Source organism: Pteropus medius, unplaced genomic scaffold (assembly GCF_902729225.1).
Source record: "Pteropus medius unplaced genomic scaffold, Ma_sr-lr_union100, whole genome shotgun sequence".
Classification (NCBI taxonomy): Eukaryota; Metazoa; Chordata; class Mammalia; order Chiroptera; family Pteropodidae; genus Pteropus; species Pteropus medius.
Window position 1 is genome coordinate 3,968,911 of NW_024352149.1, and position 19,890 is coordinate 3,988,800.

At 36.4% G+C, this 19,890-nt stretch overlaps 1 protein-coding gene and 1 pseudogene across 9 annotated transcripts in view; both read right to left on the bottom strand.

Annotated features, from left to right (window-relative positions):
- The window catches only part of UTRN (utrophin), a 446,059-nt gene that overhangs the window by 295,039 nt on the left and 131,130 nt on the right, over window positions 1-19,890 (bottom strand). For 8 of the 9 annotated variants that reach the window (XM_039846978.1, XM_039846975.1, XM_039846976.1 and 5 more), the window contains 7 exons: window positions 18,551-18,638; window positions 13,351-13,592; window positions 13,016-13,196; window positions 10,968-11,113; window positions 10,093-10,305; window positions 1,357-1,470; window positions 546-701 (listed from right to left, as the gene is read on the bottom strand). In XM_039846978.1, the coding sequence (XP_039702912.1) occupies window positions 546-701; window positions 1,357-1,470; window positions 10,093-10,305; window positions 10,968-11,113; window positions 13,016-13,196; window positions 13,351-13,592; window positions 18,551-18,638 (1,140 nt within the window). The remainder of the gene's footprint in view (window positions 1-545; window positions 702-1,356; window positions 1,471-10,092; window positions 10,306-10,967; window positions 11,114-13,015; window positions 13,197-13,350; window positions 13,593-18,550; window positions 18,639-19,890) is intronic. The other variant, XM_039846974.1, reaches the window with a different exon arrangement.
- LOC120589452 (uncharacterized) lies at window positions 7,644-7,759 on the bottom strand (annotated as a pseudogene).

The window sequence follows — 19,890 nt, forward strand, 5'->3', positions numbered from 1 at the left end:
ATCCATCCCCACCTGCTTTCTGACCTGAAATCTTACCATTAACTCCTCTCCAACCCACTAATTCCTCTCTCCACTCTATTCCAGCTACAATGCCTTTCTTGTTCTTTATTAAACACATCCGGCTCATTCCCACTGAGGAGCCAAACTGGACAATTAGTATAAAAAAAATTATCTATTTCTTACCCCAAACTGCCACCCATGCTGTAGTTATTCTAGACCAGCGGTCCCCAACCTTTTTGGCACCATGACCGGTGCTCCTATGAGAATCTACTGCCTGATGATCTGAGGTGGAGCTGAGGCGGTGATGCTAGCGCTGGGGAGCAGCTGTGAAAACAGATGAAGCTTCGCTCGTTGCCTGTCACTCACATCCTACTGTGTGGCCCAGTTCCTAACAGGCCATAGACCGGTACTGGTCCACGGCCCAGGGGGTGGGGACCCCTGTTCTAGACCACTGTTTTCCAAAGTGATTGGGCTATAAAATCAATTTAATCAATTTAATCTATCTACCTCTTAAGAACCACGAACAGTGAAGTTGAAAAACTTACCTCCTTGCTAATTTTCTCCAGCTGGGTTTGGTAGTCAGCTAGTTTTGTCTGTACACGGGTTTTGATTCCGGCAACAGGACAACTTCGAAGGTTGGTCTCTATTTCTTTCATGTCTTTCAGCGATGATTCAATTGTTTCTATTTCATTAACAAATTCCTAAACACATAAAATAAGCCCTCGTTGAGTTCATTCCCATAGAAGTGTATGCCATAATTACAGTTTGTCTGCTTTTATCCCCACGCGTGTTATAAGAACAGACTGCTAGGAAATCAAAACTTTTACCTACTTCAGGAGTATTGTGCCTTAAGAAGTTCATTTCACCTGGGTGCTTCATACAGCCATCTGCCAAATTAGACTGGGAATGCTTGACTCTCAGCAGGAAATAGCACTTCTAATTAATTTAGAGAAGCCTGGTGATTTCACCAAATATAAACTGCATGTAGTATTCCTGGCAAATTCCATTTGTTAGATATGTTTTTCCTAAATTCTCACCATGTGTCACAATAAGAGCAATATACAATTGGTAAGTATGACACTGAGGTTGCTGTCGTAATGTAAAATAGCAATTCCTAATGAACTAAAATTGCTCGTTCCATCCAAAATTCTATAACCATAGCCAAAAATAGAATATAAATAATCAGTCATTTTTTATTAACTATAAAGTAAAATAAAAAGGTTTTTGATGAAAGATATTTTATCTACTTTTATTGTCATATCATATTCTTACAACGTTAATAACAGTAGCCAACAATAAAGGAAAAGAAGAACATGTTATTTATTATAGCAGATTCCCCAAATCAGCAGAACTCACTGAGCATTGGTCAAGCTGCCTTTGCAGGGCTTCAGCGTCTCCTTGGACAGCTTGCTCTTTCATTAAGAAGTCTTTCACACCATCCATCCACTTTTCAATGACTTTCGAATCAGCCTAAATCGAACACAATAACAAAGGGGGATATTACTCAGTGACATTCAACCTACTACATCTCAAAATCTATTGCTACTGGAAAGAAGACAATTTTTCAAAACTTTGATAGCATCATTTTCATTTACTTTATTTCTTTTTTTAAATCTTCCAACTTGAAAATAAAGATTTTCTTCATGATGGGCTAAAAGTCCTCATAAGACGATATTCTGGTGATCATTCCAAACATTCTAAAACACTCTCCAGTGAACCAAGCTATTTTGCTTAAATGTGAGAGATAGCTATGATTAAAAATTCAAATCACAGGAAATAAATGCTTTCCTAGGTAAAATCGGCTAAAAATCTTTTGTTCTCATATAATTTAGAACAAATTTTCCCCTAGAGTTAGCTACTCAAAGCAGGAATAAAGAAACAGCATAGTAGAGGAAATGCAATAGGTTGTTTTTAGTTCTGCTGTTTGATGCCTTGTTATCTGAGAACCCAAGACGGTCTGCTGTCCAGCTCCATCTTTCATCCAACTTTCACTAGTCACCCACTATAACCCGGTTACTGTGTATGGTGCTGGGGCTGTCAAAAACAAATGAGAAAGGAAACATCTGGCAGAGAGAAAGAGACGTCAGAGAGGCAGTAACACTGGAACTGGCCCTTAACGAATACAAATAAGTAGGTCCAAGTTTATCTACAAAACTGGAGTAAGGTAACAGTCATTTCTTCCTAAGGCCTCTCAATCTCTCATCGGTCAGCCTGACTTGTTAATTTCTCCTGTATTAAGCTGAATTTGTTTCCTTGTACCTTCTTCAAGTCTTTGCTTCTCCTTCATCTCCAGGCATGGAAATAACTATCTTGTTCAGAAAACACCTTTAGATTTGAAGGCAGCCGCCATGCCTTCCTTTAGTCTCCCATTGGTTAAACTTTCCTAATTCCTTTCATAATGTCTTGTAGGACATGATATCCAGGTACTGCACTCACCACTCTGATCAACGCATTCTGGAAACTACATCGATGCTTTTAATGTCCTTACAATATGCTACACGGAACTATTATAATTCTTATTCTTATAACGTTAGAATGAATGACAACAATGGAATCTAACTGGTATTTCAGATACGAAGAATTACACTCATAAAATGCTATCTTAAATTAAGTTTTATTTTCCTTATTGTAGGGTTGTTTATTGTTCCTTTTGGTTTTTGTCTTTATAATAGATAACAACAGATACATTATTATAATACATATATTATTCGCAATATTATGGTTAGCTAAAACTCCACAATTCCACAGAGATAATGTTTACCATCCTGTGCAAATACGTGCTCATCCCTCTTATTCCAAACACAGTTTTGAAAGCCTTTTTAGTCCCACCGTACACTTTCCTCGAGCATCCTTTCCCTCCGTTCTTTAGCCTGCCTGTCACTATTCTCACATGCCCATGCTGCTCTTTGTCTTATGCATTATTTCAATCGGTGACGCATCTCTTCCTCGTGTTTGCTCCAGCATTCTAAAATCTCATCCCAGAAGACTGCTTAGTAAGACATGGCCAGGGCAGGGTGAGGTGGGGTATGTAAAAAAGACAAAAGTGCAGAAAGAGAGAAAGTATGAGACATCTATAGAGTTTGTGAAGAACTTTTTCTAAATGACCATTTAATTTGTCACCATTTTTAGTGCTGTGAATCTCCGTTCTGAACTTTTTAAGAATTCGAGGCAGCATGACTGCTGTATAACTGGGTAATTCATTAAATCTTAGTCTTAAATATGAAAACTAATAGTCTCCTGGGCCAATGACTTTTGACATTTACATGGAAGCATTATAGTCTAAGCAAGTTTTAATCACAGTCAGCCAGGTCGAAGCAAGGGGCTCAACAATCCCAGTCGTTGGCATACGAAAGTATGAGAGGAAGTTTTACGGTATCAACCTCCTTCCTTCCTGTCTCTCAGACACACCCACGTGAGCACACACAATTCACAAGCAACTGTTTCTTCTCTCTCTTACACTTCAACACGAGAAAAAAGAAAGAGGAAAGCAACAGACAAGCCACGTAGAGCAACTGATCACCCCAACAAAAACAAAAGGAACAGACAGGAATCTGCAAAGCTGTTTCTGCCACTAAAAATCCTACAGGTAATCCTGACCACGCGAGTTCTAGGAAAGGCATTGTGCCGCCCCATGAAATGAAAAACTAAGTTCTGAATTCCAGGCTCAGCACCTTAGCAGCCATGAGGCTTTGAGAAACTAATTTCTCTTTTTTGAGCCTCATCCATAGAACAGGAATAATAATAGCTACTTTGCCTGGTTACTGGGAAAAACAGAGATAATGTTTAGACAGGGCCTGATACAGAGCAGACATGCAATAAATGGTAGCTATTATTTCTAACATCTACAAAACCAAGTGCTTTATTACCAAGATTAACCCCAGAAAAGGGTTACCACTTCCAAATTCTAGTGTTTACTCCCATCAGAGACTCCACGGGAATTAAGTAGCCAGAGTGAGCCCATGTTTGCATAAGCGTCTAAATATTTTTAATTGCTGCCAACATTAATGCTTGTTCTATCATATAACTGTTTAAAAATAATTGTTTAAAAATAACTGTTTGAAAGAGCTACAGCTTAGGATATTTCTGACTAGACCTGGCTGAATCAGCTCAGCAGAGGACGCCAAGTAAATGAGGGAAGGTCCCACTGTAGGAATGCCTGACAGGAGATTCACAGGACATTCCCACCTGCAGCTACACCATGGGGAAGGGGTCACTAGGTCACTAAGATCAATCCTAACCACCAACTGGGGAGCAGGAGACAGGGAGCTCTGCTTGACCCTCTGTATCCCCCTTTCCTTGGAAGGAAAATACTGTCTCCATCCACTTGTAGCAGTGTTTTCTGTGCTTTAAAAAAATACCAAACGTCTTGGTTCATCTCTCAGTCAACAGTACAGCAAAGAGGTCACAATGAAATTGAAAATGCTCACATGCAGAGTGTGTCTTTGTCCATTTAAAAGTCACTGAGCTGAGGAACTTGGGAGTTTCTAATGTACAATGAGTAATTTTTTTCTCCACCTCCATCTATTTGCAGAATGAATATATGAATACATATTAACATGAATATATGAATATATGAATATATATATTAGATTGAGTAATTTCTAATGTCCTATCTTCTTTGGAGGATCTCAGTTCTTTGCAAAATTATTAGTAAATTTCTAAAATAAAAGTCGGTCATTATTTCACATGCAAAAAATATAACCCATAAGTTCTAATCCAAGGCAGCCATTTCCCACTCCTGTTTATACTCATAAAGTCTCAAACAAATATAAAATGATTAACATGATAATTTTGAAAAACCGAAGTATCAAATATTCTATTTAGAAGGGCCACAATTCTACATTAGCCAATTACTGCTCAAAAGCACTGACTCTGTAAGCATTTTGGATGGGTAACACCTGCTGTTGGGTCACAGAAAAGGAATGAGAGGTCATTAAAACAATGTCACAGCCCATCTCCCAGCCCGGTCTCTGAGCTAAGGGTAGAGGAAATTTGAAGCTCTAAATTGAAGACAATAAGATACCATGGTACACAATTACCTCCTGAGATTTTTTTTATGACTAAATTCTTGGCATTTTATTTTGTTCCTCCCTCATCTGTTGGAATGGCCACAGCTTTTTAAGCAGTCCATTTCTAATCCACGACTTCGGCAAAAAGAATTGTGAAACCAGAATTAAGACAGTAATTTAAGGTAATAAGGTTTCTATTTTGTTTGGTATTATAATATTCATTAACCTCAAAAACACCCTTTAAAAAGTGTTACCTCATTCAGTAGGGAGGACCAGCAATGACGTAGCTACACATTTCTTTACCGGAAACTAACAGAGTTCTTAAATTTAAGGTTTCGAATGAATGTGCCAATATTCTCTTTAGTGAAGCAAAATGTATTCAAAATGGGGGGGCGGAAATAAAAACCTTTATGAGATAATTATATCACTTATATGTTACCTAGAAAAGGCTTAAATCGGCCATTACTGAATATTACTCTTAGAAAGTAGTTACCATTGTGTTTTTATGCTAAAACGATTTCCAAAGTCACTTCAAAACCTGGTTATACATTTCTCAGAGCTCTAGCACGTGCCCTCCCTGACTCTGGGTCAGAGGGCAGCATGTCTGTGCAGTGTGTGCCTTCAACTATTCAGTGACTGCAGGAAGGTGTGTGTCTACACGGTGTCCTGCCGTTCAGGGAACCAGGCGTTCAGATTTTATAGACCTAACCTCGCTAGAGAAGTACCTGTCCGTAAGGTGTTTGAAAGTACCTTCAAAGCGGTTACAGTCACATCTACTTACTTGCTGTCCACCAGACAAGGTTCCTATTCTAAAAGAGGATATGCCTTAGGGGAAGAGATCCGGGAGCCTAGAGAGGGTTGGCCTGAGATCAGGTTATTGTGCAGGTGTAAAACCACGCAGAAGGAGGGGGGGGCGGGAGATTAGCTGTGGGTGTGGTGCTCAGCAAGACTGAAGGCTGCTTACAGAAGCAGCTTACTGTTAAAGGATGATGAGCATAAGCAGAGAAGAGGAGAATGTGAATTTCTAACAAGTAAGTGACATTTCCAGAGAAAGGCAATTACCCAGCATGGTCTTGCACTGTCACCCCCACCCAACTCAGTTCACAGGGGAGGGTGCAGCAGGGCTTTGGGACGAGGAAAGGGCAGGAGCTACACGGTGTCTGGGAAAACATTTCCATGGCAAAGACAACCAGATCCTTTCCAGAAGTGTAATTCTGGCACCGGTGTGGACAATGAATTCCAGGGGGAAGACATGGAAGCAGCAGGCAGATTTTCAGGGTAATGAGATTGTCAGGGAAAGAGGTTACATGAGAGTCTGCACACGGCAGGAAGGAGCTGCTGGAGGGGTCCGAAGATGCAGGAGTGGTGGTGAATATAAGACAGACATTTGTGTGGTCTTTGAGGAGGGTTTCATGATTCCGCAGTTAGCCCACACTGCAGGAGATCTTGAAAAGCAAAAAGGAAATAATAGGAACTATCCTGCAGCCTCTGAATCCAGAGATATTATTGCTGCAAATAAGTAGCCTCAGGATTTTATAATATTTAATCCACATAATACATAAGAAAATCATGTCAGTAAAATCAATTAAAAAATTAGCTTTTATGTGTACTTTTAAATGTTTTTATGCCTGGAAGAAGTGGGAAGACCTTCCATGAGGTAATTTTAAAAGCACCAATTAACATTATAATTCTTAAGTACAAGAGTTGAGGTGATGACTTTGGCAAAGAATAGATAAAAAAGAGAAATTTAAGAACGTATTTAAGAACTGTGACTAAAAATATGCAGGTCCAAACTCTCTATCTCTGTAAAAGGAATCAGCCGTGTAGACAAAGGAAATGTATGCATGTGAGGAAAATACTATTTGTCAACAAACAACAGAAAATTAAAATTTGTACACAAATGACACAATCACCTTATTTGTACTGGAGGATGGTAGGAAAACTTAAGCACATACCTATGAAAATACTGTCAAAGTTTAAACGTGCTATGGCAATAAAAGGCATTATATTATTATTTTGACTAACAAAAATTCACACTCCAAACTCGTGCATTTGAATACCATCTAGTTAAATGTCCCTCATGAAGTTCCACTATCATTTGTCTCTATTAGTGTGGAAAAAATTATTAGAATTAGTAACGTTCACGAACTTTTTACTTTTAACCTCTAGCAAGGATCACTGTTAATGTTAGCTGCCTCCAGGGGGAAAAAAAATAGTATTGGGCAAGAAAGAGAACTTTAAATGTTCATTCTAAATACTTCTCTATTATCCAGTTTCTTCGATGAGCATTATTTATGCTTTACTTACAATTCAAAATGCATTTTAAAAATAAACAAGTCAACCACTTTGTTGCGCAAAAACCTCATCACAAAGTGGCATTGAATTAAAAACCTGTCCTCATGCTTAAAGACAAATACAACTTAAATGCCTAAAAAATTATAAATCAGGTAATTAAAACAGGGAAAACGATGCTAACCTGAAAATGAATATTTTTGTAATTATCTTTGGTTGGGAAAATTAAGTTTTCCTAAACGAATTGCAAGTAATTAAGTAACAACCAATTCCTTCAAAGCAAATAAAGGAGTAAAAGTGTTCCTTAGAATTTTTTTTTTATATATTATTTATTATTATTTATGCCTATAGCACCTGGTCTTCCTAGATGATCTCCCATCCAAGTACTAACCAGGCCTGACCCTGCTTAGCTTCCAAGATCAGACATCGGGCTTGTTCAGGGTGACATGGCCATAGACCATGGACTGTGGCTCTACTGGGGCATGAACTCAGGACCTTCTGCATGTAAAGCAGACATGCTAACCGCTACACTACAGAAATACATCCTAGAATTTAAAAATATATATTTCAATGAAGAAGTTTCTTCTTAGGGAATACAGACTCTGTCAACAATCTTGTAGTTAGGACACAAAAAGTTAAGAAAAAAGAACTGGACATTACAAACCTGGACATTACAAACAGTAATAATGACAACAACAAAAAGTCTATCCAGATGCACATGTTTGATGCAGTGTATTTCTAATGGAAATAAATTTGGCACGTACTCCAACTGGCCACTTTAAGTACCTGAATTTGCTATATTAAAAACAACAACACACTGAAGCCTAACTAAAGCTGGATTACTATAATCACAGGGCTCTCTTTTGTGTTTTGAAGAATATTTATTCTCCTTAAATTCCACATTCAAATATTGGCACACATTTAGCTAACCCTAAAATATACCTTTAAGAGTCAAAAGAAGATTAACCCTTGGGTTAATTAATAAACCCTATAAATTTCCCTAACTACGTCGCAGATTTAAATTTGAAAACAAAGCAAAGTAAATATGGGAAATATTTAATCCAGCACTGCTCAACCTTTCCACTGTTGACATTTTGGGCCAAAAAATTTCTTTTGTTATGGGGCTGTTCTGTTTATTATAGAATATTTACCTGCAACCTAGGCCTCTACCCACTCAATGTCAATAGCACCCTACCTTCCCCTACAGTTGTAACCACCACAAATGTCTCCAAACATTGACAAACATCCTGAGCGGGGCGGGGTGGGGAGGACTGAGGTGCAAACTGGCCCTTTGCTTTGGAACCACCGATCATCCAATGCCCCGACCACAACCAGAAATTTTAGAATTAGGAATAAGGGTAAAGCTGGGTTTTAAAGTTGGAAGGAATTACAACTCAAGACAGACAAGGGGAAGTGGATCCACTCACAAAAAGGTAAATGAGTCAAAAATACTAAATGACACAGAACACACGCCCCTTCAAAATTAATGGTTTATTCTAAAGAGAGCGCGGTGTAGAACTGCAGCTTGCACTCAGAAAACCACTTCCTTCACTACTAACAACACACACACACACACACACACACACACACACACCATCAGAACCCTCGCCATCTTTATTCTCCTCCTGCTCATTCGCTGGACCTGTCCACTGGCTCCTGGATGAAAGGGTCTCCCTCCAACCTCAACAGTCACCCTGTCATCTCATCTTTCTTAATCATTTCACGCTCACCTGGATAGCCTACCTGCATTCTTCTACCACATCTTATTCTGATTTTGATTTTTAAAACATCATTTTCAATAATTTTTTTCTTCATTTTCAATCTTTTCACTTTTTTAGCAATACCCTTTATACAAATTCTCCTGGGATCTAAATCCAAATATATAAATAGATATAATCTCTTGTATATGTTCTCTGGGGATGGAGATATACATATATATATATTTCCTGATCTAAATATCCTATTACTAATCTCATCTCAGTCATTGAAAAGTATTAACCGAGTGCCTGCCTTCTCTGTGCCAAGATGTACTTTTAGAAGTACATCTTGCGATACCTAAGTGCAAAACCACATGCACCAACGACCCAGGTAAGGAAGCCTTGGGACGGCAGGGAGCCTGTGAGGAGGGAGGGAGTATGACAGGTTCTTTCTTTATCCAGACCTTTCCTATTGGAAAACCAGGTGATTTGGAAACTTGACTTCTCCACCTTCTTCACATGTAAAATCTTAAAATCCTGACTGTCTTACCTTACACATTGACTTTCACCCCATTCTCCTATGTCCTCACATTTATCTTTTCCTGTGAATTTTATCCCTGCTTCATCTGTCAACATTTTCAGAGGCAGCAGAGTACTCTGTTTCTGAATTTTCATGCACCTCAAATTACCTGCTTTTTCCAATCTGACGCCTTTCGTTGATAGTCTAATTCATATTTTTCATATTTATTCCAAATGTCTAAAACCCTAAAGCTTCAAAGACTCTGCTGAGCATCTTCCACCACTCTAACTGAATTACCTCTGCAATCTAGTCACCGGCTTGCATTATCATGCATGCTGCTCCCCCTGAAACATTATTCTGACCATTTTTAAGCTATTTTCTCTTATTTTTGTGCTCTCCAGTACACGAAAAGTATATCTCTAATAAGCTATTTGTAAATCCCAACTTAAGTGCATAATAAATGTAGGACTAGAAAGAATGCAAAATACTCAAATAATAGGTGTTCAAGTCTTGCATGATTAACTACTATTTTACCCTGCAATAAACTTATACTCCTAATGGCCTCCTGATTTACCTCAAAAGTTCTGAGTTTGGGGGTAATTTCTTCAAGCAAATGCAGATCTTTGGAAACTTTGACCTTTAATTTGTTCCACTTTCCTTGAACATCATTAAATTCTTGATGATACATTTTTTCTACATCTGGAGAAACGTTTTTCTCCAAAGCCTTTGTTTCTTCTGCAAGTTTATATAATGCAGGTTTTTGATTCTCGAGGATTTCATCGAGGGCCTAGAAAAAAATATTTTAAAGATTAACAATATGCACAATGATTTGCTTATACAGACATAATAATATGAGCTATGGGTAATTAAATATCACTTTCTAAAAAGCATTTGATCAAAAAAGAACTGTGAAGAACTCATGTAAAAAATATAAGCATAGTCAAAAAAGTTAAAGCTTTCTTTTCATGAAGTTGTCTGTGGGCCGGACATAATATATCCTCTACACTAAAAGCCACTGGAACAGCACATCCAGTGAGGGCCAAGGGTGCAGCGTTCGATAGTTGATCTATTTTATCTGATGAAATGGTTCAGAACCCGGTATCATAAATGACCAGGGAAGCATTTTTGTTCAACATAGAAAAAGGACAATACATCGATTCAATTGATATTCTTCATTTTATTAAAGATATTTTAGTAGATTATGAACAGAATGAGAATTTTAAGCGAATTACAATAGGATAGAATATGGTTTTATTCTTTGAAATAGTTAATATAACTATCTTTTAGCTGAAGTGCTATGTTATAGTAATTACCTTCAAACTGTAAGAAATTTTTGACCAATTTTGACAAATAGTGACAAATATTTTTAAAGTAGTTGAAAAAACATTTCAAAACATAATGAGATATTAGAAATGATTCCAGATGTCCAAGACCTAAAACATATATTACCTTTTTTTCTTGCAGGGCCTTCTCCATCTTTACAAGATCATTCAAGACGTTCAAAGAAGTCTCGGCCTTACTTTCTGAGTCATTTAGCATATCTTTCAGTGTTTTCAGCATTTCCAAATATGCTTGTCCAGGTTGGCTTTTCAATTCTGTTTATTTAAAAATACTTAGTTTGAGAAAACTATATTAGGAACCTAATATTATTACATATACTGTTAATCTACTAAATGTAATAAATGAATTCTAATACATAAAAAGTTAAACTACATAATTAAAATTAAAAAAGGTCTCTGTTAGTTACTAAAATGATTCCACTGGTGTCTCTGAGAGTCAGACAGGGACTTCATTCCTGTAGATGTTGATGCTTGAAATATTAACTTATCCACTATCATTTCTCTTCATTTTGTCATGATGAAATGTCTCTCTAAAGATGGTAGGACAATGTTCTTTTTGTCTCGTATAATCTCTTTTTTCCCCAGTAGCTACACAAAGAGTGAAAGAAAACAAAGATCCCTTCAACCAGTCTTCTTCTAAGTTGAAGTGTATGGACAAACTGCCACCTACAGAGTGGTGGACATCATATCAGAACACCATAAGCCAGGCTGCCACAAGTACTCTGAGAAACGATGACTGCAAAAGCCAGCAGAAATGACGTCTACTTCACCCACCAATGTAAAAATCACAGACAAGCAACATCCGCGTGGAAAGGAAGACAGCCCAACTGAAACACAGAGCGATGAAAACAGCTATAGCAGCCAAAGTGAAGAAACAAGCGGCATTATTCACAAAAGGCAAAAGGTGGAACACAGATGCCCATCAACGAAAGAACAGATAAACAAAGTGTGGTGTATACACACAATGAAATATTGTTCAGCCTTAAAAAGGAAGGGGATTCTGCTACAACATGGATGAACTTTGAGGATGTTGTATGAAGTGAAATAGGCTAGTCACAAGAAAACAAATACTATAAGAGGAATCTAGAATGGTCAAACTCTTTGAAACAGAAAGTAGAAGGTTGGTGCCAGGGGCCAGAGGGAGCGGGTAAGGGACAGCTGTTGTTTAACGGGTGTAGAGTTTCGGTTTTAAAAGATGAAAAGAGCTCTGGAGATTGGTTGCACAACAATGTGAATATATTTAACACTACTGAACTCCACACTTAAAAAATGGTTAAAATAGTAAAATTTATGTTTTATGTTTTTTGCCACAATTAAAAACAAATAATTTTTTTTAAAGTTAAGAAACTAAATATTTAAATTCTCTATTGATCCTTGTCAAAAAGGAAAACATTTTGTACCAATAAATTTAACAAGAAGTATTCTCGAACATTTCACATTCTAGGTTAACTGAATTCAATGAACAGAGTTTGGTGTCCAACTGCCTTTCCAAAAGAAAGGAAATGTGACACATTTGTTTACCATGCACACATACAAATTCTGAAAAGTCAATACATAATCTACAATTATTGTAAGGGTATTGCTAAATGTATACCTTTTTAACATGCACTACCCATAATACCTAATACAACAAAATTCCTAACTTAAACAACAGCAAAGGAGAAAGAATATATAACATATGAGTGATGAGCTCTCAAACCTTTAACTTTCCAAAACCAGGTTTATTCCAAAAGTAAAAACTCTAAAATTCTTCAGACTTTGAAAGAAGAACATGATTTCTTTAAAAAAATAAAAATAAGTACTTGCTAAAACTTGAACCATTTTAAGCAAACTGAAGTAAGTAATCACTCTTTTTATCTCTATCAGAAACGATGTTAGCTGGCCTCCTTCAATGAAAGGGAAAACAGCATCCTGTTAAAAAGCCTTAAAAATCATTGTATCCTATTAACACGATTTTAGAAAGCTGCCTGCGTTTTTACAAACAAGTGTGAATCCAGAAAATAATCTGAATATACTTTAATACCTGTAACAGTAGCAGGCACAGAGGGAAAAAGAGTGAGTCTGATGCAAATCACGTGAGTGTACTAAAGGTCTAAATAGTGGGAGTAAATTTTAAAGTAAGACAAACAGGGAGGATATAGGAAACAGTAGCTTTACCATCCTCTAGCTGTTGCTGACGATCCTCCAAATCCTGTTGCACAGACTGGTAGCGGCCCAGAAAGTGATCGAAGCTCTGCTGCACAAAATCTGGGGCAGAAGGCCTAGACTTCAGGGCTGTGTAGCTGGCACGCACCATTTCAATTTTGGGGTGCAGGCCAAGGAGACTGGTCAATTCCCGCTACAGAAGAGAAAATATAGTCACATAACTCACCAGAAAGGAACCTCCTCACTGAAAGTTAATCAGAGCCAACAGAATTAACCTAACGCCCGTGATAGAAGTAGCATCTCTTTAAATACAGGAATGGGCACAGAATTCTTTCATGTCCCTTTACCTGACAGGAGTCCTTCAAACTCGGCAAGGCGCGCTGAGGAGATTCTGAAAAGGGAGTGTGTTTTACTCTCTCCTCCGTTGCCTTTACGGTCTTTTCAAGCTCGTTGAGTTGCTTAAAGTAAGCATTTATATCTTCCTGGAGCTGAATCTTCCTTGCCAGATCTTCCAAATGCTGAGATACATTCTTGCATTCTGATAATACCTTCTCCAAAATATTTTTCGTATCTTCAGTAGGGAGACCTTCTACAGAGACATGAAATATAAGCAGGCACTTCATATGGTATGACAAAATTTGTCTGGGGTTTATTATAAACATTCCAGCACATTCAAAATAATGAAGCAATGTCACAGACAATAACCACTCCCTAAGTCCCTTTTAATACAACAAAAAATTATAATGATGGAATAATAATATAAAATAAATACTATAAAATAAATATAAAATTTGAATTATGATGATGAAATAATAATGATGATGATGATAAAAATAACTGTTCAGATCCTTGACCAAAGTGAGAGAGGAAGAGCTTGAAGTAGTGCTATGATCACGAGGCCTTTCAGAAGACCTCAGAACTTCAGCCACTGCTGCTGCTTTAGGTGTGTTTGCATCTTGGCCCTCCAACACTCTGCTAGCTTCTAGTCTGAGCCAGGGAAATAAAATGAACTGTCTGGACTTGCCTGGGGCTCTGACATCAGAAGGCAGATACCCTTTGTCGGAAAAAAAGGCAGCTGGCTAGAAAAACTAGGAAGCAGTTCAAATCTTTGGTGACCAAAGCACAGTGTCATATGAATTACAATATGAATGGCAAGAATTTCCAGCACTGGGAGCAACCTGGAGGTTGTAGGGACATTAAGCCAGCAACCAGGCCCAAAGAGCATCAATACGCCCACTGGGGATGGTGCACATAGTCCAGCAAATACCAAAATATCAATGTAACGATCAGATTATCTACTTAAAAATATATCAAAAAATGCCATTATGTTTATTATTGACATTTTATAACAACTTTTTAAATGGGAATATCCCAACTGTTTTGTTTATTTATTTTAGTACATTATATCCTCAGGACTTATTTATCTTATACGTATTTTTGTTTGTCTCACATTTTTGAGAGGTGGAGAATGTTCATAGAAATAATGAAGTTATATAAAATAGTAGGTTTTATCATAGTCCAGACTTTCCCTGTATATGAAATACCATCAAATCATGTAAAATTACTATGAAAAAGTATGGAAAATCTGCAAAGGAATCTTTATCTCCTGAGGAGAGTATGCATGTTGAGATGAGTTTAACATCTTTATCATTTGCGTAAAAAGGCAATAAAAACACTTGTGCTTTGTAAATATATACAATCAAAACCCAGGGTAATGAGAGCGCTAAGAAAAAAAATGATATGTAAAACAAAGGTCACTTATGATTCACAAACGATGCAATTTTTAAATTTTCTAAAACACACTTTATCCACTGATAATTAGAAATGCAAGCACGACGTAATTTGAATATATCACTTATGTCAGTTGCTGAAGTTCATGGTCCACCATCACACAGGAAAAAGAATATTAATTAGACCTAGACAAAATACTCACACCGCATTTCGAGTTCCATTATCCCTGTTGTTGGGGGGTCATAAACAAAACAAGTTACCATTTTCCTGACAAACTATCTAAGCAATGAAGATCTGAGCTGTGCTTCTGTCGGGTCATTTCTATTCTAAGTGGGCAAAGGATTAACATCAACCGCTCCATTTTCATGTCAGCAATTTATGGTAAACAAAAAAGAAAATCAAGCTGGTGAATAAAATTTTAGAGATGAAAAATTATCACTGCTCATCTAGAAAACAGGGAAGAAGAATCCAATTTAGGTACTAGGCAAGCTGAAGCAACTTCTGCGTTTCCTTCTTTTTATTCAATGACAGTATTTCACTATCCATTTATTTTGCGCCTTTAAACCAATTCTCAAAATTTAAATCACCCTCCTCTAAGTTTGAGATAATGTAGGCTGGACCAATACCAAGCAATAATTAAAGACAACTTGCGTCATATGAAAGAAAAACTGTACATTGTCTTTTAAAATGATTGGTTTGATCCCAGAGACCCAGAGTTATTTTTTCTATTTCTATAGAACACCCAACTCTTAAGATCACTAACCAAACCCAAAATCAATAGTCCCTTATTTTATTAATTACCTAAAAGGGATAAAATACAACATATCCCTGCTACTTACACTCATTTGACTTTATACTTTTCAATCATTCACTACTAGACTCAAGGGAAACGTTTACAAAACATGGGACCATCAGGCTTATATACTTTGCCAGTGATAATGGGCGTCAATTCATAAAACCACATAATCCAAATAAATGTCCAACTACTCTATTTTTTAACAATCTAGGAACAAGATAACTAGAACCAACAAAATCAGATATAGCAGCAGTCAAATGAAACAGATGATTTCAGTTTTAAAACATTTTTATGCTATATGAGATATCACGAAACTTAATTCAAATGATTTAGCTGAAAAAGTCCAATCGGACTTGACTGTGGTGGCATTTTTGATGGTCCTCATTTGAAGAAACCAGTGACATGATTATGTGAACATCTGTTTTACTGAAGAATCTGATATGCTTTTCTAGTTGAATGGAATTATTTATCTGTCTCCTTACCTGGGCAGACTATGGTAAGAAGGCAGTAAAAAAAAAAAAAAAGTTTAAAAAGTCCTCTATATTAATCGGTGGTCTAAGATTTATTTCAAATTTATAGGGGAGAAGAGAAGAGAACTGAGGGAATCACCCGACTGTGCTTTCATTTCTGTTCCCTATTTCTGGTTTTATAGCAACAGTAGGATTATCAGCACTAACCACGTGTAGAGAAGTAATATGCAACACCATGAAATTAACATAGTGGATAACATGGGATGGCAGTGGGGGAGATTTTAAAAATCATTTTTATTCTCTCAGTCAGTAACAAAAAGCAAACACCCTCCAAAAAATAAGAAAACTAAACCTAGGACATACAGACCCTGTTTAAGATCAAGGCCTGTATTTCCCCGCTTCTTACCCCATCCTAAATATTTTTTATAACGGATGAGTTTTTTAAAATAAATAGAATTAGGGTTCTGTAACGAATGCATTTCTAGCCCTACCGAAACTCAAAAAACAAATGGGAATGCAAAATATAAAAGGTTTCTTATTAAATTAAACAAGTATGCTTTAAGTCACAATTCATTCATTCCCGTATAAAGCCATATATATTCCCCAGGATTACACCTGATAATTTTCAAGTACCATCTTCACATAAACTCAATTTCCAGTGTCTATACTTTAGGGTAGCCTATTCACAGGAAGATTTTACCCAACAAAAGCTACAGTCAGAGGAAGCAAAGAAGCAAAAGGGTTACATGACTGGGACACAAAACTGGAAAAGAACAGGAGACCCCAAGGTCTCCCGCTTCCCAATGCACTGCCATCCCCACTACAGCACACCACCTCCCGCCACTTTCTCTCACGGGTGGTCTTCCCCACCAACCTTAGCTCTCTAACTCTACCACACCAACTGAAAGCCAACACGGAAACGAGGCTCAAATAAAGTCAGGACGAAGACTCGTGAAATTACCCCACGTGCACATCAGACAAAGTCTGGTTCCCACGCTGCAGTGTTAATGTGAAAGTGCATCTACGAGAGTAACTACCCTAAAATTCAACACACAATCTATTACAATTATCAAAAGAATCAGCATCTCAGGCGAAAGTATAGTCTTTCTGTGTCTCTCGGTTGCTTCAAGTAAATACTTAAAAGAATAATCTCTACATGGGGTGCCCACACTCAGGAACTAAGACACTTAGCAAGGGAGATTTATGAATGAAAATACTATTCTATTTACTTTTTAAAAAGAAAAGAAAGGGAAAGGAAGAGAAGGGAGGGGAGGGGAGAGGATGAGAGGACAGGGGAAGAGAGGGAAGGGGACCAGAGAGGAAGAGGAAAATAAATCTGTACTAATAATCTATGACGGTGGTATATTTGCATAATTTCTAAATAAATGGACATATACTAGACACATACATATTTTGTATGTACTTATGTGACCCTACTCTATATACAAAATAAATCAACATTTTTTAAAGGCTGAGGTAAAAAATAATTTAAGGTTTTTAAAAATGTGGTATTCTAGGAGTGCAGGAGGATGACTAATTCATTAGGGACACCAGGGAACTTTCTGGAGAGATGTTCTGTATATGTGTGTGTAGGTTTATCAGAAAAACATAATTAAGTTTCATGTATATCAATGCAAATAAATTTGCTTAAAAGTGAAAACTGAAAAATAATGATAATACTCAAGGGGTGATGAGTGAGCAGAGATACAGATAATTAAGAATGGCAGAATACCCTTAAGTATGAAGCTAGGCAATTAGTACAATGAGGCTCATTATATTATTCTATTTGCTTTGTACATATTTACATTTTCTATAATAAAAAGTCAAAAAATAAAAAGATTGAAAACTATATCTTTGAAGATTCTTATCAAATTAACATTCCTAACTCTGCTTTGTGCTCTATGGCTTTTGTCAAGGAGAATTGCAACAGGCCTCCAGAGCACGTATCACCATTGGAATAAGGAGTGGGGCTTACAAGAAATGTCATTAAAAGCTAGACCAAAGAAAGAATCGTACACAAAATTGTACAGCAAAAGTGTTAATCTTTAAATTCCTCTGAGTCACTGGGTCTGTGGTAAAAATTTCAAATACAAGTACTATCTTATCAAATTTAAATACAAATACCTGTAATAAAGTAATATAGTACACTAAAAGTGATCAAAAATCAAACAACCTTAATTAATTTACCTTAACATAACTTCATTTCTCCAATATTACCAAAGTAAAATTTTCTTTTGCTAAACCCATTCGAAAAAATTCCCAACATATAACCCCAAAGGAGATTTTAAAATCTTCTACACCAGCACATTTTAACAGTTTTGCTGAAATATCAGACTCCAGTTTCCTGTTTTATCTGTTTTATGTAATCAGCCTCAGCATAAAATTTCACTTGAGAAAAGATTCTGATACCAAAAATGTTTTTTGAAAACCACTTTTCAAGCAAAGAGGATTAGAGTGTTAAAAATATATATATATTTGACTTGTCAAACTGTAAATATTATTGAAAGCCAGTATCTAAAAACATATTAAAAAAAAAAAATCAAATCTCACCTTTTCCCATTTGCTCCAAAAGGATTTGTCCAGTTTGATTTAATTCATCCAGTCTGGGCCTTCTCTCTGCCTGTTCCTTTTCTAATCCCTGGAAATAAAATCCCAATATAAAAATACTGAAAACTTTCTTTTCAATGTAATACAGATGTTATTTCAAGTTTTACTGTTTAATGTCCTCCTACATTAATTTGAGGTGTTACAAAGTTTACCTAAGAGAGTACTACGATACAAAACTATTCAATTTCCAGCTACCCTCTAGAACATCAGAGATGATTACATTTTACAAGGTAAATTCAAACAAACAATATAAAACTTTGGTTAATTTTATAAGAAAAAAAAACCATATACTATAACTATGAGTTCTTTCAAGAAGAAATGAGTCGAATTATTGTTTTAGATCCAGGATATCTTTCTATTCACATATATAACTTCCATATAGGCCGCACCATAAACTTTACTTTTTGAGTCAAATGAACCAAATGCGCTATGACAGAGATCATTGACAAAAATTAATTAACAAGACATAGAAATATTGTGAGTCTTAGTATTTTTTGTTGGTGTTATATTAAGTCTAGAGCCTACTGCAAACTACGATCACAACAAACACAGACTTCAATTTTATATAAAATTTTTAAATAATGACAATATATTTTAGGACCCAAGCTAAAGCATTTTGTTCTTTATGTTTGAGGAATGGCTCTTAGTTTTAATTTTTATGTCTCTATGGTTTGATATTTTCAATGTCTCTATGTGAGAGGGACAAGGGAAGACAAACTCCAGAACTTCTAAAAATCAGTTGAACAAAATTATGGAGGCACGCACAGTCAGTATTTGAAATTTTTCCCACTCTTCAACCCACAACTAATAATTATCTATTAATTAACTCCTCAAATAGTATCCACAATAGCACAATCAAAACTTCTAGGCAAGCCACACTATTTCAACCAGACAATCTAGAGAAGAACACCACTTCTAATTTCTACACATGTAAGAATAAATTTAGCTATCCTATTTTGACCCACACAAACTTTCCTGTGACTAAGTAAAACTATTTTTATAGTCAAAGATCAAGATATAACAAGAGTATAAGAAACACCATTTATTTTTGTAAAACTAAATAGCCATGCAAAAAGTCACCATCGAACTGGAGAAAAATTACTATGTGTTTTACACAAACTAAATTTTTCCAACTTTTTTTTTGATGGTGGTAGATTGGACTAGGGATTCTCCGTGCAGGTATTGCATTAGTTGGAACAAAGTATTCTTTTATTAAAACACATCCTTTTATTAAAGCTGATCTTTCCCCAATTTGCGAGGAAAATTAGAGATTAAAGCAACTG